This window comes from Balaenoptera musculus, chromosome 3, assembly GCF_009873245.2.
Source record: "Balaenoptera musculus isolate JJ_BM4_2016_0621 chromosome 3, mBalMus1.pri.v3, whole genome shotgun sequence".
Taxonomy (NCBI): domain Eukaryota; kingdom Metazoa; phylum Chordata; class Mammalia; order Artiodactyla; family Balaenopteridae; genus Balaenoptera; species Balaenoptera musculus.
This window is the reverse complement of record NC_045787.1, coordinates 56,542,983-56,568,929: the sequence shown is the minus strand read 5'-3', so window position 1 is coordinate 56,568,929 and position 25,947 is coordinate 56,542,983. Positions and strand designations below refer to the sequence as shown.

The following is a 25,947-nucleotide window of genomic DNA, read 5'->3' as shown; positions in this document are numbered from 1 at the left end:
GTGATGAAATCAGAAGTCAACTTCAAGTTCAAAATGAAACACATTTAAAATGCCAACAGGCTGCTGGAATGCATAAGAATTCTGGGAACAAACCACAGGTACTGAGAGGTCAGAACTCTGGGTCTAGGATATTGTGCCTAGTCTGGAGCCTTCTCCCTAAGAAACAGCCATGAACTTAGAGGTCATAACTGACCCACCAGATAGCATATTAGATTCCATGGAAAAACAATTTTTAACTTCTGTTTTTCATCCTGCAAAGATTTAAGATGACAAGGTATATAAATCAGATCCTCTACCACTGACAAGTGTCTTACCTGAATTGTGACAAATGGCAAAGATGAGATACTTAGTTTCACTGTGAAGACAAATCTGAAAATGCAGAGGGAGTGAACATTGTTTTGGATCAGTTGAATAGAGTATAAGCTCTCCTGGTCTCTTTTACATGTGGACGAGCTGGCTTTCCCCTCTAAGCCTCCTGAGAGACACCACGGGAAAGTAAAGAGAGAAAGGAGTCCCACAGACTAGGAAGGATCAATAAACAAACTGCTGGACCTAGAGCAGGTTGTTTAACCTCCCATATCTCCTTAGTTCCCTTATCTGTAAAACAGAAGAGGTTGTTGTAGGAGATAAAGATAAGAGGCACAAGGCTCCAAGCAGAGTGCTGAGCAAAGGGAAAGCAATTAACAAATGGTTATCATCACCTTCATTATGGAACTCCAAACCAAATGACACAAAGAGGTCTTTCTATAGCTGATGAAAATCTCACCCCATTCTCCCTGTAACAGGGCCCTCAAATGCTACAGGGGCCGCATGGATGGTTGGATAAACCTCATAAGCTTCATTCCTCCAACTGTACGAAGACAAAAAACACAGTGGTTCTATCTATGGCCTATGACAATCACATGCTTAGCTAATTATTATTAATTAGTTCATCTTTTGCAGTAGGAACACTATGTACCCTATCTCCCACCCCCACCCCAAGATCCAGAAATGAGGTTTTTTGGGTTTTTTCCCAACTGTGTTAAACAGCCAGTTCATTCCCAGGGAGGTGACCCAACTCAAGACTCTGGGATAACCAATGTATACTTAGCCCAAATCATTTCTAGTATGGAGACTCAATTGACAACAGTAACACAATTTTACAATTGAATGACTCCAAAGCCAGATGAGATGAGCAAAAAACATTCTTGACCCTGTGGTTGCCTTTTTATTATGACCACCAACCCAAGAGTGAAGGGTCTTTTCATCATTGGCTTTGAAGGACTAGAAGAGACTAATGCTTGGGGCTAATGAAAGAGTAAGGCAAACATTTACAAATCATTTAAGTGTACATACTCCCACCAACATATGAGAGAAGTACTCACAAAACTTCTCTTGGTGGCAATATATCTTTTCTGAAAGGGGGATTGTGGTCTCATGAAATGCCTCACTAACACTTCTGCTCAAGTGGCTTTATACTCTGGCTAAACAACAGAAGAGAAGAAAAACACTGGGTTTTGAGGGGGTTTTGATTGTGTTTTACTTTTTGCAACCTCTAGTACAGAAGCAGGGATTCCTGCTAGAACATGCCACTCATCAGCCCCTTTTCTTACACAACAGGCCTCTTTGAAACTTTCCTCCCCTACTTTGAGTTGTCTCCACATCTTCCTCCCATGTCACTGAATGCAGACAAAAAGACCCAGGACTGGTATTGTACCAGCTGATCACATTCACTGCTTTTCCACGTGTATATTCACAGAGTTATGCCATAAATAATTTTTCACAAACAGAACTGTCATTCTTTAGGTTTTGTATTTATATGTTATTTAAACTTGCCAAGTATTTCCATCTATAATTTCATCTGATTGGCAAACTCCTCTGCTTTATCTAGAGGGCTGGTATCATCCCCATTCACAGAGGGGGAACCTAGAAGTGCAAAACACTCTACTAAAGTTCAACTAGGTTTGCACTCCCAATCTCAAGTTTAATTTTCAGACTAAGTGAGAACACCTGCATTTTATGCAAAAGTGGCCTGTTAATAAATTCTTAACTGGCTGACAGAACAGTTTCTTAAAACTTTTTTCTAATGTTAGTAGTGCAGAAGAAAGTTCTGCTTTGACCTCTTTGGCACTATAAATATCAAAACTCTTTCAAACTGATGGGTGAGTGGCATTCTGACACAAGGCATGTAAAATATACTTAATAAGGCTGCTTAACTTTCTTAGGGGATTTTCATATTGTACATGTAACTGTTTATATATTGCTCAGAGAGTCACAGAAGGCAACAGATGAGGAAACTGAGGACAGGGATATGAGTCTTGCTTATGGGCTTGTGGCTAGGTGCCTGCCTGATCCCTTAAAGAGGAATGCAGAGAAGAATGCAAGGAAGAGCTGAGATGCGGGGCAGGAGCCCAGGTCAGGAGCCCAGGCCCACCTCACCCCGCTCCTGTCACCTTGCATACCGTAGTACTAGTGTCCAAGACTTGCCATTTTCAAGACTGCTATTCACCATATGTGCATCTCACCTTAATCATATAGTGGTTTTGACACTTGTATCAATGCATGACAAAAATGGGACATTTATTGTTAACATTTCTGAAACAGATTGGTTTACCAATAAATGTTATTCTTTTTCTATACAAATTTGTCATTCCTAAGTAAGAGTACAAATGTGAAAAACTAACTTCCTTATCATAGTTAAAAGCTTATACTAGGGCTTCCCTGGTGGTACAGTGGTTAAGAATCTGCCTGCCAATGCAGGGGACATGGGTTCGAGCCCTGGTCTGGGAAGATCCCACATGCCGCGGAGCGACTAAGCCCGTGAGCCACAACTACTGAGCCTGCGCGCCTGGAGCCTGTGCTCTGCAACGGGAGAGGTCGCGACGGTGAGAGGCCCGCGCACCGTGATGAAAAGTGGCCCCCGCTCGCCGCAGCTGGAGAAAGCCCACACACAGAAACGAAGACCCAACACAGCCAAAAATAAATATAAATAAATTAATTAATTTAAAAAAAAAAACTTATACTAACGTGTCATAAGGTCTGTCTGTGATTGCATAAGTGATAATCACGACAGGCGTGCCTTCTCCAAATCTACTCACAGTCTTCTAAGTTACATGGGATACACTATAAACTTACATGCTTTTAATGTCTAGTGACATTAAGACTCACTATCCCATGTAATCCCACATCACAAGAAAGGGAAGACTTCTGGTGGAAGAAACCACTGTCTTTTTACTTATAAGAAGTTACCTACTGTATACTTATACTTAAAATGCAATAATTCTTATGGACTTATATACACTACCAAATGTAAAATAGCTAGCTAGTGGGAAGCAGCCGCATAGCACAGGGAGATCAGCTCGGTGCTTTGTGACCACCTAGAGGGGTGGGATAGGGAGGGTGGGAGGGAGACGCAAGAGGGAGGAGATATGGGGATATATGTATATGTATAGCTGATTCACTTTGTTATAAAGCAGAAATTAACACACCATTGTAAAGCAATTATACTCCAATAAAGATGTTAAAAAAAATGCAATAATTCTGTATCCAAGAAAGAAAAATAAAGGATTTAAACCATAAACTTATCCTACCAAAGAAAGCAAGCAGTAAATCACAAAATCACACAAAAAATAAGGCAGACTATAAAATAAAATGCTGTGTCTGGTATCTCACTGATAAAAATACAATTTATAAAAGTGTTTTTATTATGTGACAGAATGCATGTAAGTTTAGTTATGATTTTATTGATACATACACATTTTTACTAATCAGGAATATACTGACTCAAATATCCAAAGGTAAACACATGAATGTTCAACAGCTGCACAAGTTACTGACTTAAAAATTCTTCTTTGCAAACATCCATGTAATTTCTTAATGCAGAAAAAGGAGATTTCTGCACCTACTTCCACCGGAAGATGCTACAGGTCAAGGAAGGGTGTTTCATTGGCTCTTCCTCCCTGCCAGAGGCCCCAGCACTGAGCATCTCAGAGCACTAAGCCCATACCTCCCCTAGAGCCGCTGCACACGCTGCCCTGTAAGGAGAGCCTGCATGACACACCTCTCATCAGGGGCTGCAGCAAACTTTCCACATCTCTCATATTGCTTTGTATAGCACCTTGCTTATAACAGAGCCCAATATTTTATTTCCCTGTTTTATTTCAAGGTAACTCAAGGTCATTGTAAAAAATTGTGTTCAACTGCATATGTACACAGAAAATAAAAACTCCCTCTAATCTCTCCATAGATGACTGAACAATATTTCATGCACGTCTGGCCTTAGGCCAGGTCTGTCAACAGACACGTCTTAACACCTACTTAGCTAAATTTTACACGCTGGAGACAAGCAGATCTGCTCACCAGACAGAGTCATCCTGGCTGGACATCAGTCTTCAAAAAAGCTACTCGTTCCCTCTTCCTTGTAATAAGCCTTAAATTCAATACAAACAAAAGTGCAGCAGCTACTCTAAAGAAGGAAAAAAAGGAAAAGAAACTATGAAAGTATCAGTAGGGAAATCAACCACATATTTGGAATTCTATGGGAATAAGTTAACAGAAGAAAACAGGCACCTGGCAGGAAAATATTTTAAGGAAATTATTGAGACGTGATACATTTCCTGTCAAAACAACACATGAGGTGGTGATTCATTTGATTAGTATCTTTTAAGCGCTATGCGACTTTAAATGCTCCATAAACTTAATGATATTCAATTGTGGCAACAAAGGATTTTATTTTTTAAGTACTAAGCTGTTCAAATGATCCTGTGCCCAAGAATAAAAACAAGCATGTACTCAATGTATTCACAACAGTATTCTTTAATGCCACTAAGGCAAGATAAGGAACTACTGTTTGCCTTCCCTAGTTTAGTTTTAGCCAAACTGGTGGCCGTGGACGTAATTCAAGTTATGGAGTCTTTAGTCCTGGACTGGAGAGCTGTCCGCCAACGACAGAAACATTAGAATCAGTTCGCGCTTAACTTAAGCAGACACCAAAACCTTGATCAAACATTCAGGATTCTGTAAAATTGCTTCCATCCTCAAGTGTCTGTAGTTAGGAAAAAAAAAAAAAAAAAAATATATATATATATATATATGGCTGGGTTTTTCCATACAAATTTAAAATGTAAACTCATTACAAGACTATTGCCAAAATAAATTGAAATACAAAATAGACATTACTGTTTGATAATATCCAAGTTTCTCCCCTGCTCCCCACCAAATAGTTATCATAAGCCCAAATTTGAAAGGGTTTTTTTTTAATTAGCAACAATTATTTAAGTTCAATAAGCATTTCAAGGCAAGTGCAGGAGTTTCTAGCTGAGTTATGACACCTGATACTCCAATTATATTTATGAACTAAGTACACAGATTTTCATTAAAATATCTATTTCTTAAATTCACTTCTGTTTTTATAACATCACTGAAGCTGATACATATTTACAATATAGATTATGCTTAGAAAACTATACCAAACAACAACAACAACAGTAACATAAAGACCAGGCAATACTTTGATTCCCATTATACCAGGTACGGCTGCCAGGCTGCTCAGAGCACCCTGCCCTCACCACCTCCACATCAGAACATACGCATGTGCTTTCATGGCTTCTGATTTGGCAGCGCTGAGATTTCCTGAAAAGCTACTTCTAAGCCTCTTCTCTCTAAGCCTTCAGCACCCATACAGGCCTGCCTCTTAGTAATTACTAGCCAAACTCAACTCAATGAGGGCTCAAAACTCTAACAGAACTCTCAAACCCCCTGAGGTAGAAAAGCTTTGGAAAGAACTCCTGGATAAAGATTTAGAGCCCCTACACCCAGCAAGTAGAATCCCAAACACCAGTACAATAAGATATCTTTATCTTGAGGTGTCATGCCTTAAAATGCCACCTTTTTATGAGCACAAGTTTATGTTCTTTAATATTACAAGTCAGGAGCTACATTAAATACTAGAGGTTTTAGAAATCTGCTATATCTTTTGAAAAAAAAAAAGGAGGATTCACTTGTTCGATTTTACAAGTTTAAAACAAAGTGGAGCGAGGTGGGGAAGGAGGGGGGAGAAAGAGAAAGAACCATTATAAGTGTTATTTTAGCTAAAAATTGGCATTTATCAAAAATGCCATGAATTTCAGTGCATATTCTCCACCCAGCCTCAATGGAGTTAGGGACATAAAGTCCACCTGCTAAAATGAAATTAATACCTATTTTCAGTCATCTTTGAATTCAATTAAAAATAATTACTAGATTATTACTGGCTGAGTCCACCTCACTGCTCGTGAAGTATTCAGACAACAATAACATGAGCTGCCATCACAGGGAAATCTCAAGGTATAAGCCATCATTTCTCCCTGTAAAGACACAACCCTGAAGTAGCTTCTTCAAACCCAACTTCCTGAACAGTTCAGATGTTGCCAGTCAAGTGTCTGAAAGTGCTCTGAAAACCAAACATTGGCTAGTAATCCAAGGGAGGCTCAAGACACCATCCTTACCTCCAGAGAAACACAGAACTCGAGAGTTAGGATGTACCATGGGGAAGGGGTTGGCCCAACCCCTCAGGTTTCAAATGAGTTCACTAGGGGGACTTCCCTGGCAGTCCAGTAGTTAATAAGACTCTGCACTTCCACTGCAGGGGGCACGGGTTCAATGCCTGGTCGAGGAACTAACATCCCGCATGCCACACGGCATGGCCAAAAAAAAAAAGAAGCAACCTAAAAATTAAAGGATATGAGACTTTTGCCTCATAATTCCTGTCCCATGGAAACTATTTTTTCTTTTTTTTATTATTTTTTTTTATTGAAGTATAGTTGATTTATAATGCTGTGTCAATCTCTGCTGTACTGCAAAGTGACTCAGTTATACACATATAGACAGTCTCTTTTTTATATTCTTTTCCATTACGGCTTATCACAGGATACTGAATGTAGTTCCCTGTGCTGTACATTAGGACCTTGTTGTTTATCCAGTCTGTATGTAATAGTTTGCATCTACCAACCCCAAACTCCCAGTCAATTCCTCTCCCTCCCCCCTTCCCCTTGGCAACCACAAGTCTGTTCTCTATGTCCGTGAGTCTGTTTCTGTTTTGAAGATAGGTTCATTTGTGCCATATTTTAGATTTCACATATAAGTGATATCATATGGTATTTGTCTCTCTCTTTCTGTCTTACTTCACTTTGTATGATAATCTCCAGTTGCATCCATGTTGCTATAAATGGCATTATTCATTCTTTTTTATGGCTGAGTAGTACTCCATTGTATATATGTACCACATCTTCTTTATCCATTCATCTGTCAATCGACAGTGAGGTTGTTTCCATGTTTTGGCTATTGTGAACAGTGCTGCTGTGAACATAGGGGTGCATGTATCTTTTTGAATTATAGTTTGGTCTGGGTATATTCCCAGGAGTGGGATTCCTGGAGCATATGGTAATTCTATTTTTAGTTTTCTGAGGAACCTCCATACTGTTTTCCATAGTGGTTGTACCAACTTACATTCCCACCAACAGTGTAGTAGGGTTCCGTGCAACCTTTCTAAGTAAAGAACAAGGAACCATTCGAATTCCCATGGCTGACTTTAAAGATTTTAAAGATTCTTGACACTATGTTTTATATTCAATAAGCAAGCTATCAACATTTCTGGTTATTAAATAGGAGAAGAAAAAATACATAAGCATTTTATATAACAACTTAGTGTAACACGAAACATAACAATTTAAGAGAAATGCTTCTATTTTATTCCCCTTAAGAATCCATCAATTTAAAACTTAATAAAGCATTAATAATAGGTTTTGTGTATTGCCCCTGACCACCAAGAATGGTGAGTGGCCAGCAGGAGACTGGCTAAGTCTCTAAGGGCTGTGATAACTGGTATAAAAGCAACTTCCAGAAATTCATCCCTGAGAACTTCTGAGGGAAGTTGCAAAGCTAGCAATTTCATAAAAGGCAACGCTGAAGAGTTAGATGAGCTGTTTCTTATACATAAATATATGTAGTGATACATACTGGGTGTTCTGTCACTCCATCCCACCCAGATTCCACCTCCAAACGTTATCATCAATCAATGAAATCACTACTTAATCATCATGATTCATAGAACTAATCGAAGACCTCCCATCTGGAGAGGATATGGATTCTGTGGAGATGTGGAGAGATCATTATGTTCAAGGAGCTCCCGATTCCTAGGTTTGTGCTCTTTTCTACTCAAATGATAAGAAGAATTGCTTTGTTTTTATCCTCCCCCCTGCCTCTTTTCCAGAACAAATAATGAGGATATCATGCTCTAAAGAACTGTGTCAGACATACTAAAGCCCCAAATAACATGAGGCTGCCAAAAAACTAAGGATAATCAGATTTTTATTTCAACTTATTTTTCAAGCCAGAACATCAAGGAAGGGATAGATAGGTCTGCTTAGGACTGGTGATGTAGTGTAGATGAATGATAAGGAGAACTCCTCTACAGCTATTGAGATTTTGTCTCCTCTTGGAGAGAGATAACCTTCCAATTGAAAAGGACAGAAAGAACATCTGTAAGTGGGAAAGTCGATCATAAGAGGGCACCTAGAGGCTCTGAATAAGTTGCAGGCTGCTGGACAGGCCAAGATAGGAGAGAATCCAATGAGATTTTCCAACCATAATCAGTCAGGAACTGTGGACAATGACAGGATTCAAATATAGGAGACAGGAACATATCATGCCAATTTTCAAAAAAGCCAATTCTAAACTACAGACAGAAGGAGCTTCATATTGATCGTAAGCAAGATTCTAGAACAGATTAAAGGGCTGATGTCTGAGTACCTCAGAGGAAGCAGTGACTACTTGGAGCCAGTGTGGGTTCCCCAAGAATAAGTCACGTGACAATAACCCCATTCCATTATGTGGTTACCAAACTGGTAACTCTATATAGTAGAGGTACAGTAGATTTGGTTGACAAAGCATATATCCTTATGACAGGATGGAGGATTAAGAATCCGATGCTAGTGCAAATAGGATTAATTCGCTGAACAACTCTACCTGAAATTGATAAACATCAATCTGAAGTGAAGTTTGTATAGACACATCAAATTGTTCTGCCCTAGACCTCAGCCTAGGCAATAATTTTATTACTTCCTTAAGACATTAAAGAAATGCATATCAAATCTGTGGACAACTTGGAACAAAAGAGGGTAGTGAATGATAAATGTATAGATAAACAATCTAAAAGACTTTGAAAGGCTAGAACAGATGGTCATATACAGGAAAATTTAGATAAATATTAAGTTTTATTTATAGGACTAAGAAGCCAATTGTACACATCCATGAATGAGGGATGGGGCTCAGCAGCAACAAGTGTAAAAAACAAATTGGTTATTTTGAGATGACTGAACATCAAGAGTCAATGGCCTTGTTTAGAAGGACCATAGTCGGAAAGCCATTGTTTGAGAAATTATTCTGTCCTAGGTTCTGTGCTAAGCATTTTACATAGACTATCTTATTGTGTCCTTTTAACCCTATAAGAGAAATAGGTAAAAACTGAGACTAAAAGTTTAGATGACTTGCCCAACACAAGGTAGAAAGTAGCAGAGCTTAGAGTCTCCCCAACTTTCTAATCTGTAACTGGTAATCTTAACTATGAGGTTTCAGTGCTTCCCTGGGGGGTGAGGCGGGTCTCAGCAAGGGTGGGAATGGTTCTACTATACTCTGCACCATCAGTCAGCTTTCACTTTAAGAAGAATATAGCAAATTGGTATATGTTCAGTATTCAGGGTAGTGAGAGGATTCAAAATCATGTCACTTAATAAGAGCTGAAAGAGATTTACCAACTTAAATAAGGCTTAAAGGTAGGGTATGTAATTAATTTTCAAAAATGTAGGGGGCTGTCATGTAAAATAAATTGTTCATAATGGCCCCCAAGCAGCAGAACTATAAAATTTAACACAGGGGAAATGGTTTTTTAACAGGCTAAAGGTTTCCAAAGATAGACCACCTACAAACCAATGAGGATAGCCCTGGGAAAGCTCTACACTACAACAAAGCAGCAGCAGAAACCCTGTGGAGCTCAAAAACTGAGGATGACAGCAGAGAGAAGCATAGGAAGCATTTTACCTGCATCCCTCTATCCCTCAGTCCAGAGCAGCTTGGTGCCAAGAAGGATCCCCATGGAGGGATTTCACCCCACAAGGAAAAGGACAGTAGTAGAACCCTGGTAGGCCACCTCAACAATTCACAAAGGACAACAGCAAGAGGGGAAGAACAAAGGAACTACAAAACAATCAGAAAGCAATTAACAAAATGTCAATAGTATGTCCTTACCTATCAATAACTAAATTACTCTCAACGTAAATGGTTTAAATTAAAAGACAAAGAGTGGCTGAATGGACAAAAATACAAGACCCAAGTATATGCTTCCTACAAGACACTCACTTAAACTTTAAGGACACTCATAGGCTAAAAGTGAAAGGATAGGAAAAGATACTCCATACAAATGGAAACTAAAAGAACAGGGGTAGCTATACTTATGAGACAAAATAAACTTTAAGTGAAAAGTTGTAAGAAGAGACAAGGTCATTATATAATAATGAGGTCAATTCATCAAGAGGATATAACAATTGTAATTATATGCATGCCAATATTGGAGCACCTAAATATATTAAACAATTATTAACAAATCTGAAGGTAGAAATAGACAGCAATGCAAGAGTAGGGGACTTCAATAACCTACTTTCAACAATGGATAGATCATCCAGACAGAAAATCAATAAGGAAATAATGGACTTGAACTATACTTTAAGCCAAATGTACCTAACAAACATACAAAACATTCCATCCAACAGCAGCAGAAAACACATTCTTCTCAAGCACACACAGAACATCCTCCAGGATAGATCATATGTTGGGTCACAAAATTAGTCTTAACAAATTTAAGAAGATGAAAGTCATATAAAATATCTTTTTTCAACCACAATGGTATGAAACTAGAAATCAATAACAGAAGGAACACCAGGAAAAAAACCAGATGTGTGGAAATTAAAACACACTCTGAAAAACCAACTGGTCAAAGAAATCAAGAGTAATTCAAAAATCTTGAGACAAGAATAGAAACACAACATACCAAAACTTATGGGATGTAGCAAAGGCAGTTCTAAGAGGGAAGTTTTTAGTGATTAACATTTAAAGTAATGAAAAAAGAAACATACACAAATCAATAACTGTGTTAATAAATGCAGAAAAAGCATTTAACAAAAATTCAACATCCTTTAATAAGAACTCAACAAATTGGGTATAGAAGGAACACACCTCAACAAAATAAAGACCATATATGACAAACCCACAGATAATACTATACTCAACAGTGAAAGGTTGAAAGCTTTCCCTCTAAGATCAGGAACAAGACAAGGATGTCCCCTCTTACCACTCCTATTCAACATAGTACTGGAAGTTCTAGCCACAGCAATTAGGCAAGAAGAATTAAAAGGCATTCAAATAGGAAAAGAAGTAAAAATGTCTGTTTTCAGATGACATGATCTTGTATAGAAAATTCTCAGTACTCCACAAAAAAACTGTTAGACCTAATAAATGAATTCAGTAAAGCTGCAGGATACAGAATCAACATACAAAAATCTGTTGCATTTCTGTACACTAATTAACTATCTGGAGAATAAAGAAAATAATGCCATTTACAATAGCATCAAAACCAGTAAGATACTTAGGAATAAGTCTAACCAAGGAAGTGAAAGATCTATACACCAAAAACTGTAAGACACTGAAGAAACTGAAGACAAACAAATGGAAAAATATCTGTGTTCATGAATCAGAGGAGTTAATATTGTTTAAATGTCCATACTACCCAAAGCCATTTACAGATTCAAAGTAATCCCTATCAAAATTCCAATGACTTTTCAGAAAAATAGAAAAAAATTGTCCTAAAATCTGTATGGAACCACAAAAGTCCCTGAATAACCAAAGCAATATTAAGAACAAGATTGGAGGCATCATACTTCCTGATTTCAGACTATATTACAAAGCTACAATATAACAGTCAAAACAATATGGTACTGGCTGAAAAACAGACATAGAGACCAATGGAACAGAACTGAAAGCCCAGAATAAACCCATGCATATATGGTCAATAGTTAACAAGGGTGCCAAAAACACTCAATGACAAAAGGATAGCCTCTTCAATAAATGGTGTTGGGAAAACTGGATATCCATATGTGAAAGAATAAAATTGGACCAGTCTCTTACACCACTCACAAAAATTAACTTGGAATGGATTAAGGACTTGTAAGACCTGAAACCATAAGACTCCTAGAAGAAGATAAGGCAGGGGAGCTCCTTAACAACATCTTAGCAATGATTTTTGGATATGACACCAAAAGAACAAGCAACAAATGCAAAAAAATCAACAAGTGGGACTACATCAAACTAAAGCTTCTGCACAGCAAAAGAAACCATCAACAAAATGAAAAGGCAACCTACAGAATGGGAGAAAATATCTATAAACCATATATCTAATAAGGGGTTAATATCCAAAATATATAAGGAACTCAAACAACTCAATAGCAAAAAAAAAAATCTCATTTTTAAAATGAGTAGAGGACTTACACAGACATTTTAACAAAGACAACATACGGACAGCCAACAAGCACATGATGCTCAACATCACCAATCAGGGAAATGCAAATCAAAACCACAATGAGATCACCTCACACCTGTTACAATGGCTATTATCAAAAAACAAGAGATAAATGCTGGTGAAAATGTAGAAAAAAGGGAACACTGGTGCACTGTTGATTGGAATGTAAATTGGTGCAGCCACTATGGAAAACTGGATTGCAATTCCTCACAAAATTAAAAATAAACTACCATATGATCCAGCAATCCCAATTCTGGGTACATAGCCTAAGGAGATGAAATCATTATCTCAAAAAGATTGCATTCCTGTGTTCATTGCAGCATTATACACAATAACCAAGACATGGAAATAACCTAAGTGTCTGTAAAGATGAATGTATAAAGAAAATGTAATATGTGTAACACAGTGGAATATCATTCAGCCATTAGAAAAGGAAATCTTGCCTTTTGCGACAACATGGATGAAATGGAGGGCATAGAACTAAGTGAAATAAGCCACCATAGAAAGACAAATTCTAGGGACTTCCCTGGTGGTGCAGTGGTTAAGAATCCGCCTGCCAGTGCAGGGGACATGGCTTTGATCCCTGGTCCAGGAAGATCATCTGAAGCCCAGGCACCTAGAGCCCGCGCTCCGCAACGAGAAGCCACTGCAGTGAGAAGCCACGCACCACAACAAAGAGTAGCCCCCGCTCGCAGCAACTAGAGAAAGCCCGCACGCAACAATGAAGACCCAATGCAACCAAAAATAAATAAATAAAATATAAATAAATTTATAAGAAAAAAAAAGAGACAAATTCTATATGCTATACAACATCAGCAATATGTGGAATCTTATGAAAAAAAAAGAGGCCAATTTCATAAAAACAGAATAGAATGGTGACTCACAAGGCTGGGGGAATGAGGAAATAGGGAGATATAACTGAAAGTCTGTACCTCTTGAAAAGTTCTGAGTATCTAACATACAGCATGGGTGACTATAGGTAAAAATACTGTATTGTATACTAGAAAGTTGCTGAGATTAGATCTTAAGTGTTCTCATCACAAAAAAGTTAACTATGTGAGGTGATGGATGTGTTAATTATCCTTGGTAATCATTCCACAATGTACATGTATATCAAATCATACTGCACACTTTGACAAATAATTGTGTGTATCTTAAGTTGAGGGGGGAAAAACAAAGATAGACTGGGGTATCTGTGGTTACTGGTCCCCCATTACTGAAAGTATTCAAGGACAGTATTCAAATGGTCAACCATGTGGAAGTATGCTATACAGGGGGATTGTTCACCTGCTAGAAACTAGAGAAAAACCTTCCAGGATTGTTTCAGTCCTAAGATTCTAACTCTGAACAAGAATTTCATTCATTTCCCCAGACAGAACATACAATTTCCTAAGACAGGCCTGCGTAGCCTCTCATTTATATCTGAGAAGGACTAGCTATCTAACTTCTTGAGCAACATTCTCCTTTCCTCCCCTGCAGCCCAATATTTTCCAATGCGATCCACACCTTATACACAGGAAAACAATCACCATTAGCCTCTATGGGGATGCTGTAAACTAGGACTTGTTGACATGACAGTTAGCAAAATTACTAACCAACCAACCAATATAGGTATATTCTGTGGAGCCCCCTACAGAGTAGCCTAAATCAGCGTCCCTGCCATCAATGGGCCTACAGTCAAGTTGGAAAGTTGAGAAGTTGGTCAAGGGTTTCAGAGAGATGGTGGTTTGAACTTGCTTTGAGGATTGCAACAGATTTTCGCTAGAAAGGAAAGGGAACAAAGGAACAAAGTCAAAGAAGGTAGGGAGTACACGGCACATTCCACAGGCAGGTACCAGTCCTGGCTAATGGGAGCAGGGGTGGGGGGACACAAGAGGAGGCAGTAGGAGACAGGTGACTTGCCCATAGCTTAAAAGGGATACCAGGAGAATTACCCTTCCCTGGATTCTTTCAGATGCAGAAAGCCAGAAACACTAAAGGTTAGGTAAATGGCTAGCAAACCCTTTTATAAATAGCTAGTATCACCTTTTTAAAAAATGATGCCAGGGGACTCCCCTGGTGGTCCAGTGGTTAAGACTTGGCCTTCCAAAGCAGGGGGCGCAGGTTCAATCCCTGGTCGGGGAGATAAAATCCCACATGCCTCCCGGCCAAAAAACCAAAACATAAAACAGAAGCAATATTGTAACAAATTTCAATAAAGACTTTAAAAATGGTCCATATCAAAAAAAAAAAAAAAAAAAAAAGATGTCAGGCCCAAGCTGAGTGATTATGAACCCAGGTGATTCCAACGAACAGCCAGGCTCAGAATCCTGGGTTCGGGGCTCAAATAACCCATAATCTCATTAATCACTGGGCACCCCCTACTTTTTGAAACTAACACCTGGCCACACAGCAAACCAGGAGGCTGGTGGAGCAAGAAAATGAGGAAAACTGTCGAAAAAGGACCATGCACAGACAATAAACAATGGTCATTAGGGAGAAGAGACAAATTTGCTCCACAGACTTCGCCTGAACCATCCAGCCCAACGAAAACTTCTTAATCTTCACAAATGGTCAGAAGTCCTTAATGAGACTGCCTTTGCTCCAAGCCCTTCTAGTTTACAGCATCCCTGCAAAGGCCATTGGTGATGTTCTCCTGTGTATCAGGTGTGGAAATACTTTAATCATGAAATTCAGAAATAATCAGTCCACTTGTCTTTCATCTTCCCAGATCTACCCCACCCCTCTTCCACAAGAAGGGGTTCCACAGAAGAAAGGGAGCAGGATGGCCTATGACCCACAGGCATGGGATCCAGACATTCATGTCTAAAATCTCTCTGGACTAAGTCCAGAAAGATAACTCAGTCATTTCAACCTGATGACTGTCTGGTGATCAAGGTGAGGTAAGTTAATAGTATTATTTCATAATCCCTTCAAACGTTTACTGACCGCCCGCTGCAGGCGCAGTTCTGACCCTGTGGACAGTACATTCCTGTCCTGTGTTGCCCAAGACAGCCACGGCTGAACTGACAAACGCCCTCCTCACCTTCAAATTTCAGGACAGTATAGAATGTTAGAACCAGAGGTCCTTAGAGACCATCAAGTCTACCCCTTTCCGTTTGACCAGATGAGGAAGCTGAGACCCACAGAGGGGTCATACCTGCCCAAGGTTACACAGATGAGAGGCCACAGGCAACAGTCTCCATCCCTGCCTTGGACTCCCAGCCTAGGGCGCTTCCCCTTGAGATCACACGGACATCTCACTGCCTTCTGAAACCTGGAAAACCTGCTCAAGCTCCTTTTTTTTTTAAATGTCTATTTTCTATTTGTTATAAATATAACCATCATTTTCTCGCACTTAATCTCTACCAGGCACTACCAGAAGGGCTCTCTGCAAATTAACTCAGTGAATTCTCCCAACAACCCTAGAGGGCAGGTTACAGTGATTATCCCCATTTTACAGATGGGAAACCTGAGGTAGAGAGAGGTGGTACAGCCAGGACAGAGCCAGGACCGTCTAATGAGACAGGCTGGCTCCAGAGTCCCCACTCTTAACCACTTGGTTATAGTTTACGAAAGATAATTGCTTTAACTTATAAAATGATGGAAGAAGAGGTGCAAGCCTTAAAAAGGGCATGATCACTAGTGTATGATAATGAATTTAAGAACTAAACCATACATTTCATTAATATATGCAATATATTTCATGATTATTTATTAAGGGAATGTCTGTATATTTGAGGGAAATACAGAAAGCATGTTAACATCTTAAGCATTTTTTAAAGGCAAAATGATCATGTGCACACCAGTCAAACAAAGCCTGCCACTTGAAATAGGCAGAATGTTATCTGAGTGCTGAGTACACATGCTATTATGTAAAGCGAAGGTGTCGTTGCCCATCTCCATCTATGCGGGCCTTCACTCGTGGCTATGAGGCATTCTTTTTACATCAACTTGCTACAGAAATCAAACCTCAAATTAATAAACTGAGGATTAAAATAAGAGAACACACCTCTGAAAATTAAAATACATTTTTTATAAAAGTGTTCAAAACCAAGATCACTGGAACAATTGCCCAATATTCAATTATGTTTTCACTTTCCTTCATACTAAAAATGATGTCAAATCTCATTACCTTGGTTATCCAGGAGAAGAAGTCCAGGAGCAATAATGGTAGAAATAAGCAAATTTCAATGTGCCAAAGAGCAAATTTCAAGGAAAAAATTGCAGTCAAGTTAAGAAGATGTACTATCACAGAAAAAATTACCTGCCATTTTATCAGCCAAATGTCTTAGTGTTGAGTGTGGAGAGGCCCACTCAAAATGCAACAGATCCTAAAAATTCTAAAATCAGAAAAGTACTGTCTTAGACATGAAATCCACAGTCCAGAGAATTAAAGTAGAGAGCAGTGCCAGGCATATAGTAGGCCCTCAAATATTTGTTGAATAAATATAAGAAAATGTTCACAAAAAGAGAGGGGCATGATAGAGACTATCAAAATGGCAACATAGCAGAGCGACACTGCTTTGAGGTTTTGAGAACTTTTAAATACCTGGAAAATTACAAAAGAACTAAGGATTATAGAGACTGGACAAAAATGGCAGAGTACCATCCAATCAGGGCAAAATGCTCTGTGGTCTAGTACCTGACCTGCACTTCGTAAGAAAAATATCTCTAAGCCCAGCTTTGCCGACGGGAGGGATCTGGACTCAAGCCCTACAGCGTGGCATAATATTTACAGTACAACTCTAACATGGCAAAATTCCCTGAATTTGGTGCACTTCAAGTATAACACTGTTTTTAATTTAGAACTCTCAGTGGGAGTTGCCCAGCCTGACCCATCTCTTCGTAACAAATTTAAGGTCACAGGAAAATTATCCTATAGCTTCTCTGTTTCACTAAAGCAACATAAATACAAATGCAATTAGACAAAACCTACATAAACCAGATCTGTCATATCTGATCAGTAAATTAAAGCATAATAAAATTACAGTCAGCCTGGGAGTTTGAGAGTAATTTGGACTCTCTGCAGTACCATTCTAACCATGTGCCAATTGTAAAGGGTTTTCCGACATTTACTGGGTTGGCCAAAAAGTCTGTTCAGGTTTTTCCGTAAGATGTTATGGAAAAACCCGAATGAACTTTTTGGCCAAACCAATATATCATAAACCTTTTTTCTGGGGAGTCACACTTGGTCATAAGCTCTGGCAGACCTTGAAGTTAGAGCTTAAGTACCAGTACAGTGGTTACCAATTTTGTACAGAATGCTTAATATAGAAGTAACATTATATTCCTTTATTTGTTTTAATACCTATTTAAAACACATATCCTTTTCTCATTTACCAAAGGAGGTCATGTGTCACAGCTCACCTGAAATTCCTGTGCAACTTAAGTCTTAGCCACAACAGTAGTTTCTTATAAGAGCACAATGAGAAAATATTCCAAACTCTTCTGCAGTACTCACATGATTAAACAAAAAAAGGTGTGAAACACAAGTGAGGCCCCTGATGAAATTTCATAGAGCCTTAGTTACCAACTACTATTTCCTCTTTACCTTTAAGTGTTTCTGAACTGCTCAGAGGACAGGAGAAGTGCTTCAAAGGAAAGTCTAACGACACGCCTGTTACATAACCTGTTCTTGGTTGGCCAGGCTATGTGGTTTTGATAAGGAAGAAAACACAATCAAAAGGAGGACAAACACTGATTCTCTGTTCTCCATTCTCCCATTAGCCAGGACATTCACCTGAGTCAAACGCCCAATAGCTAGCTCTGTGCCTCAGTTTCTCTAACCACTAAATATGAGGTCTGATGCTATCCAAATTCCTGTTTGATCAAAGTTAATGAGCACAATAATCACACAGAAAGTCCACATCAGAACATTACACTGAAATACTATGTTGTATAAGAAAACTCCAAAGGTTTTTGCAGTAGTAATTTCTTTTGCTCCAAATACTACAAAGGAATCAGATTGGCTATTAATCAAGATAAGGCAAATACCTATGTGCTTTAAGTATGTGTATATAAAAACCCAAGACAGTTATACTAAAAAGCTTCCCAGGTAATCTGCTTGGATTATGATGTGCAAAGAGCAACCCACAGAACCCAAGAGAACAGGTCTTCGATTTTTTGTTGTGAAAAAAGGACTTCAATTCCCCTGACATCTTCAGGGCCTAGAACACAAGATGGCAAAGCTTTAGAAAACCAGGGACCCCATGGGACCCCAAATGATCAGTTCCTTCTAAACATCTTACGTTTTCGTATTTCTTACCCAATTGGCGCGGGTCTGGTGGTAAACCTCTTTAACTCTGGGTCTGCGGGGACTTGTCTCGACTCAGGCAGAGGTCAAGAAGGGAGAAGCTGGGCAAACACAGATGTTGCTGCCAGCTACAACCAATGGGGGGCGGGGGGGCGCTGTGGGCTCCTAGGGAGGAAGATGGATTCTCTCCTGGAAATCTAATTGGTGTCTGGGAAACGAGAGTTGGGTTTCCAAGGCTGCCTGAGCACCCAGCTTCCACAAAGCCCTGCATAGGCGAGGATGCCTCCCTGGCCAACAGGCCGTCATTATGCCCCTGTGGAAACTCCCAGCACGGGAAGGTTAGGGGACCACCAGGCACACCCCAGGTTTCCAAGAGGAAAACAGATCCACGAAATAATCCTAAGGAAGTCCAACGGAATTCTGGCCGCCTCTCCTAACCAAGATAACTATAGATGCCTTTTAAAGCACAACATGTGTTTCCACATGAAAGAAATGTTAGCGCTTGTGTCCTGAGCTTCCGCTTGGTCTGCTGCTCTCTGGCGACCCGGCCCCGCCGAGCACCCTCACCCCGGAGCCCGGCACTGATGGGGAAGGGAAACCCCAGCTTTCGAGGCTCTGCCTTCTCCACCGCAAGAAGACCATTTATTTCCCCGGCGCCCGAAGGACAGCGGCCGGGCTTCCACCCGCCTATGCCCGGTCCCCTGAGCGGGGCCGGCGGGGGCGAGAGGGGCCGCGCAGTCCGGGCGACCCAGCGCTCCGCAGCTGCAGCCGCCGCGCCGGCCGCGCCGCCTCTGCACTTGTTGCCATCCCCGAGGACAGGGAGGCGGCGGCCATCCCCCGCGCCGCCGAGCCCGCGGCAGCAACCCCTTTCCACCTCCGCTGATCCTCGCGCTCTCCGGAACCCTAGAGAAAGTAGCTCCGCGAGGGCGAACTCAGGTGAGGCGGCCAAACTTTTCCACCCCGGGCGGCCGGGAGACGCGGAGATGGAGCCCCCAGAGAGCACTTACCCGGAGGTGCTGTCCCGCAGCCTCCGACGCCCAAGCGAGGCGCTGCCCCCGCGCCCTGCCCGAGGGCACCCGGAACGCGCCGCCGGAGCCAGGCAGGATCTCCCGAAGCGGCCCACGCCCGGCGGCGGCGCGGCCCGGGCAGCGCGAGGGGGCGGAGCCGAGGCCGCGCTCCGGGGCCGCGCTGGCTGCGCCCGCGGCGGGGGCCGCCCCGCTCGCTCCGCGCCTGCCGGCTGCCGCTGGATCTCCGCCTGCCCGCCTCCCGGCCCCGGCATCACATGGCCGGGCCCGCCCGCCGCCGCGCCCGACACCGGCTCCAGGAGGAAACCTGAAGCTGCCCGACCGCGCGGGCTCCGCCGGCCCCCTCCCAACGCCCGCGGCCGCTTGCCTCGGCCTCGCTCCCCCGGCCCCGAGCACCGGGACCGGCGGGGGCTCCGAGCCCGGGGAGCGCGAGGTTGCGCCCTGGTGGCGGCGCCCGCGCGCCCCGGACCCCACTGGCCTCGCCTGGGCGCCGCCAGAGCGAGGGGTCGGCTGCCGGCTCCTGAAAGGAGATGTGCCTGGCCCGAGGCAGCCCCAGGCTGTCCTCGGCCAAAGCCACCACAGTTGTGACTTAACGTGGCCCATTTCTTACCTAAACATCTGTAGACGCCCTCTTGTTTCTCGAGGCTCAGGTTCCTCAAACCGAGAGCTTCGCGAGCTGCGATTCTCTGCGCCTTCACGCCAGTAAGAGGCTCCATTAGAAGTCACCATAATATGAAAACCCTCTTTCTTACCATGAACAGCAATATGAGAGGGACCCCCTTACCATCAACGCACTTTTCTGGTTAGAACTGATCGCAACCCCAAGCAGAGAAGCCTCTCCATCAGCCAGGCCTTCCTAAAAGAGACTTCAGATAATGATAGCAGCTTTAAAGGCAAAAGTACCGATTTGATTTTTCTAATAATTACCTTGAGTCTTTGTTTTGGTTTTCCTGTGAAGACCTGCCGCCCGCAGAACCAGTAATCTCCACAGTCCTAACACAGGGCACTTTTGGAGTATATCATATTTGTTTTTTCAAGTGAAGTAGCCCGAGAGAGCTGGCCACCGAGACACCCCTCCCCAGCTGTCACCAACACCTCTCCTGGGCCTTAGCCATTTTGGCCTCCCTCCTGGTCCTCACCTTGCCCAGCCCACCTTGCCGACAGAGCAGCCTGAGGAAGAAGGCAAGGCTGAAGAAGAGAGCAAGGAAACCCTGCCTTGTGTCCTTCACCCTGTTCCAAGGCAAAGGTCCGGGCTTCTGCCTTGATAAAGGGACCCCACCCTGGCATTGCTCGCCTGACCCCATGCTGCAATCCCAGCTCCTGCTTCACGGAGCTGGGACCCCAAGGCCTGGCCTCAGGCACTGCCTTTTAAAGAAAAAGAAGTTCCTGCCCATTTCCAGGACTTCAAAGTACTCAAGACAAAAAAAATAAAAACAGTTTTATATTTTTCAAAACTAAAAAATATTTCCAACCCTAAAATGTGTACTGGAGATTAACTGAACAACACACTTGACAAAAATGGTTTCCAATCCGTGGTGAGCAAAAACATTGATGAATTTGTGGCCTTTGTTGTTATGCTTCTTTTTACATCACTGGTACTGTGCGTTTTCTTTTCTTTCTTTCTCCCCCCTCCTTTTTTTCGTTACTTCTGTCGGATACGTAGATAGAAAAAAAATAAGAAAATGCGGGAGGAGGACCAACTATTATAAGAAGTTACCCCAAACCTCCTTCCCCACTAAAATTAAGAAACAAACAAGCAAAACTAGTACTTGTGGAACCCTCAGCAACTGAGGACATATAATCATGCTATCTGCAGTTTTCTTGCCCTCTCTCAAGCACTGAGCTTGATCAATATTTAAATATTTAAATATTTAAATAAGTACTTGGCTTTCAACTTCTCTTGGTTCAAATATTAAGCAAAGTGTACTCTAGCAACCTTAAAAGAGGCCCGTGGATGTATGCAGCAGGAAGCTATCAACCCTCTGCATCTGATTGATTTTGCTGCTCCAGATATAGGTCGCTCAGGACACTGAGATAGTGCTAAGCTTGGCTGAGATGGCATTTGTTTAGAATTCAAAGACTATGTATTCTCCAGCCCCAGAAAAGGGACATTCAGCCAACAAGAAACCAGGCTGGTAATTCAGTTGGGAAAATTCTTACTTCCCAGTGAATATTAGGCCAGTGTCCCAGCTCAGCTTTGTCTTTTCTAGTTATTCAGTCTCCATTCATCCTTACAGACTTCAGACAGAACTCCATAAATCCTGTCCAGTTTCTGCCAGCCTCTGAACTTTGGCAAAGCTTAATGACCTTACCACACAATTTAGCACCTGATTCTTTTCACTGTCATATGTCAGACTAATTCAGGTCCTTAGCCTCTTCACTTGTCATTTCAAGGGCAAAGACTGTTTTTTTATCCCAGTAATCTCCACAGTCCTAACACAGGGTACCTTTGGAGTATTTAATATTTGTTTTTTTCAAGTGAAGTATCATATCAGTTATGCAGGTTGGAAAATGTATATCACAATTTTCAAACTTTTCTTTAATGGATTAAAACTACTCAAAATTCTGTTAGCTACTTAATTCTTTCCTGGTCTTCATTCTATTTCCTTTGCCAGTAATTCTCAAAGACTGAATAATGGTAAATCTAATGTTCGGACATATGAGTTAGGAAATTATCAGTGTTTCCTAAATAAAAGCATGACAGTAGAGGACAATAGTTTTGGGGTGGGGGGGGACAAATTTTGGAACTAGAAATTGGATGAGCTTGGGAAGAGCCAGCCTTTCTAAGCCTCCATTTCCTCAGCTGTAAAATGAGCATAAGAATAGTATTTATTATCATGGTGAAGATTAAATGACTGAAGGTGATTATGGGACACATAATAAGGATGTAGGAAATGGTGGCAATTAATTTTTCGGGGTATGTATATACTAGGAGAACACTTCAGAACTTTGAGAATTAATAGAGCATGTCAGACTCCAAGGTAAGAAACTAGTTCTGGACTATACACTTGGTTGCTCAGAGTGAGAAGGTTAGGGAATACAGAAGAGGCCAAAATGATCAAAACCAGGGGGCAAATCTTGTGGGGAAAGGCTCACGGTTCTCATTCTGGCTCCACATTAACATCACCTTAGAAGCTTTAAAAATGAGACCTTGATTCCCACAATCCCACCCCAGACCAATTATTTCAGAATCTCTAGGGGATGGGTCCCACATGTTGGGTTTTTTTTTTTTTAAGCTCCCCAGATGATTCCAATGGTCTGCCAAAGTTGGGAAGAGCTGTACTAAAGGAACTGAATTCATTGCCACTGGAGAAGAATGAGAGCCAGCCCTCGATTAAAGGAGGCTAAGGGAATCAGCTCTTTCATTTCTACTAATGATGAACAATCCTGTTTAAATTGCAGGCCAGTGGTGCTTCAGTGTTATGTCCATGTGAATCACTTGGAGATCTTGTCAAAATGCAAATTCTGACTCAGTATCAGATGGAGGCTGATACTCTGCATTTCTGACAAGCTCCAGGTGACGCCGCTGCTGCTGGTCTGTGGACCATACTCTGAGTAGCCAAATAATAAGTCCAAAATGGACATTAGGAACAAAAAGTAGACAAATATTCGTATTGTTAGAAGTCTTGACATCTCTGAATATTTTTAATCAATTAATATTTATTGTACACCAACTAAAAATATATTTTGCAATCTTTTAAGAAAAGAATAGGCCATTTCCAGCCAGTTTTTTTTTAATGTTTTTTTTTAACATTTATTTATTTACTTAGGCTGCAGTGGGTCTTGATTGCGGCATGCCGATCGTCCTTGCAGCATGAGGGATAATGAGGGATCTTTTTGTTGTTGTTGTTGCGGCATGCGGGATCTTTAGTTGCGGCATGCGAACTCTTAGTTGCGGCATGCATGTGGGATCTAGTTCCCTGACCAGGGATTGAACTCGGGCCCCCTGCATTGGGAGCGCAGAGTCTTAGCCACTGGACCACCAGGGAAGTCCCTCGAGCCAGTTTTAAGTGTGAGGACTTCCCTAAAGGGAAGGTACAGCCTCTCAAATAGGGCCAACTTCTCCACCAGGCACAGCAGGCTCAGTGCCCAAAGCCCACCATACTTTTAGAAACCAACAAAATGTTTTAATTTCTTTTATAATGGAAGAAAAAAGATGAACTTTTAGGTCAAAGAAAATGTTTTAACATATAATATTAATATATTTGTCTTTATAACAGTGGAGTCGTAAGATGTAATTATTTTATTTTACTTTATTTTTTATGGAGGAAGCAACCCATGAAGGCAAAAGTGCCTAAGGCCCACAAAAGTCATAATGTGACTGTGTGCTCAGTCTAATTTAGTCCCAAGTAGTTTTAGGAAAGCACATGAAGCCTATTGTGGCTGATATTTACATACTGATATTTACAGGAACAGGAAGATATTGGGGAAGATAAAAATTGTCCCTTGAGTGGAGCTGCCCCTATAACCACACAGAGTTCATCACTTCCTACATGCGTGATTTGAGGAACACTGGGGATGCTCCATTGACAAAACATTGTCCCTCGTCAGCTGGTTCCTAAGGCTCTAAAATTCTACCGTTAGAGACTTTTTCCACCTCCAGAGCCAGTCTATAGAGACACACTATCTAGAGACCCTTTCTCTGTAACATCGGCCTTCTTTCAGCACCAATTTTTTTTACCTTCCAGATCCAGGACCCCATCTCGGGAACTTATCAGGGGATTTTCTATGAAAAGAAGAAAACATAATAATGAGATTCCATTTTATAAGAAACACCAATTCTAATCAGCTCCTAAAAATTTAAATGTGGCCATACATGGCTAAACAACATCACCTTCATCACTATTATTCAATACAGTAACCTCAACAAAAATTACTGATTGTTTTACTGTCCGCTACTATAGCCACTAGCTAGTAGACTACTTAAACTAATTAAAATGAAATAAAATCTAAAAATCAGTTCCTCATTGCACTAGCCACGTTTTGAGTGCTCAGTAGCCACATGTACCTATTGGACAACAGAGATAGAACATTTCCATCATCACAGAAATTTCCATCAGACAGTGCTGTTTCAAGGGTTTGAGTAGAGAGGGGACCACCCTTCTTGGACCCTCTGAAATGCAAGGCCAGTTGGGGAAGTATGCAGACTCTAGCTCAGGCACATTTTTTGGTTCCCATTTGTCAACTGGTCTACAACTACCCAGATCATCAGTCACTCTGCTCTTTTCTAAACCTTCCGAACCAAACTTTCTAGAAAACCAACTTTTTGTTGAAATTCCCTTGCCTTTCAAGAAAGCTAGACCTTTTTGACTTGTGAAGGGCATTATATACTATTCATGATCCACCCAAGGAACTTCAAAGGTTTATCCCAGGATCTAGAGCAGCCTTTATCCCAAAAAGTGATTGTTTATTTGCATCACTGGTATGTTTGGGTTTTATCCTTGCGGAATGACTCTAGCTGTCCTCAAGTTGTAGATGACTTCTTAAATTTTAAACCAACTCCAAGGGCCCTCTTTGATCTCCCAGGCATAACTGTACAAGGCAGGCCAGCTGGATAATGCCCCAAATGCATGTGTCTATAAATAATCTCCCATCATCAGCAATTTTGTTTCCAAGAGCCCTGCTGGAGTGCTCAGGTATGGGGTGTGGGGCAGAACAACTACTCTCTAGCATTTCTCCAATCCCCTAACACCTGCTAAACATTCACATGAACATATTAAATCCCAGCCTGGAGCAAGTCTTCACAGTTATATAATAAAAGCCCTGAAAAAACAGAGATGATAACTGAGATACTAACACCATCTTAGTTAGGGAGGAGATAACACAGGTGGGAAATAATGTGTGTGCAGCTGTCACATGGGCTGGAATTATGTTTAAGACTTCTGGTGACATGACAGAGGGTGAGAATGCAGCTTCAGTGTTCTGCACATGATGTCATTTGGAAGCCTCAAAAAGCACGTATAGCTTTGGGCAGCTATTACTCACTAAGGAGGATCGAGATCCTGTTTTTCCATTTACAAAGGGCAGGCAGAGGAAGGGAAAAGACAGGAAAATCTATAAATAAAATTAGTATGAATCAGTTTCCCCCCCACAAAAAAACCTAT

General features: G+C 41.3%; 1 protein-coding gene across 4 annotated transcripts in view; it reads right to left on the bottom strand.

The window, feature by feature from the left end:
- Nucleotides 1-19,962, bottom strand: part of ARHGEF28 (Rho guanine nucleotide exchange factor 28) — a 309,300-nt gene extending 289,338 nt beyond the window's left edge. For 3 of the 4 annotated variants that reach the window (XM_036846524.1, XM_036846525.1, XM_036846526.1), the window contains exons 1-2: nucleotides 19,826-19,962; nucleotides 4,339-5,023 (exon numbers count right to left, since the gene is read on the bottom strand). In XM_036846524.1, the coding sequence (XP_036702419.1) occupies nucleotides 4,339-4,351 (13 nt within the window). In that variant the 5' untranslated portion in view covers nucleotides 4,352-5,023; nucleotides 19,826-19,962. The remainder of the gene's footprint in view (nucleotides 1-4,338; nucleotides 5,024-19,825) is intronic. The other variant, XM_036846523.1, reaches the window with a different exon arrangement.
- Nucleotides 19,963-25,947: the final 5,985 nt, after the last annotated feature.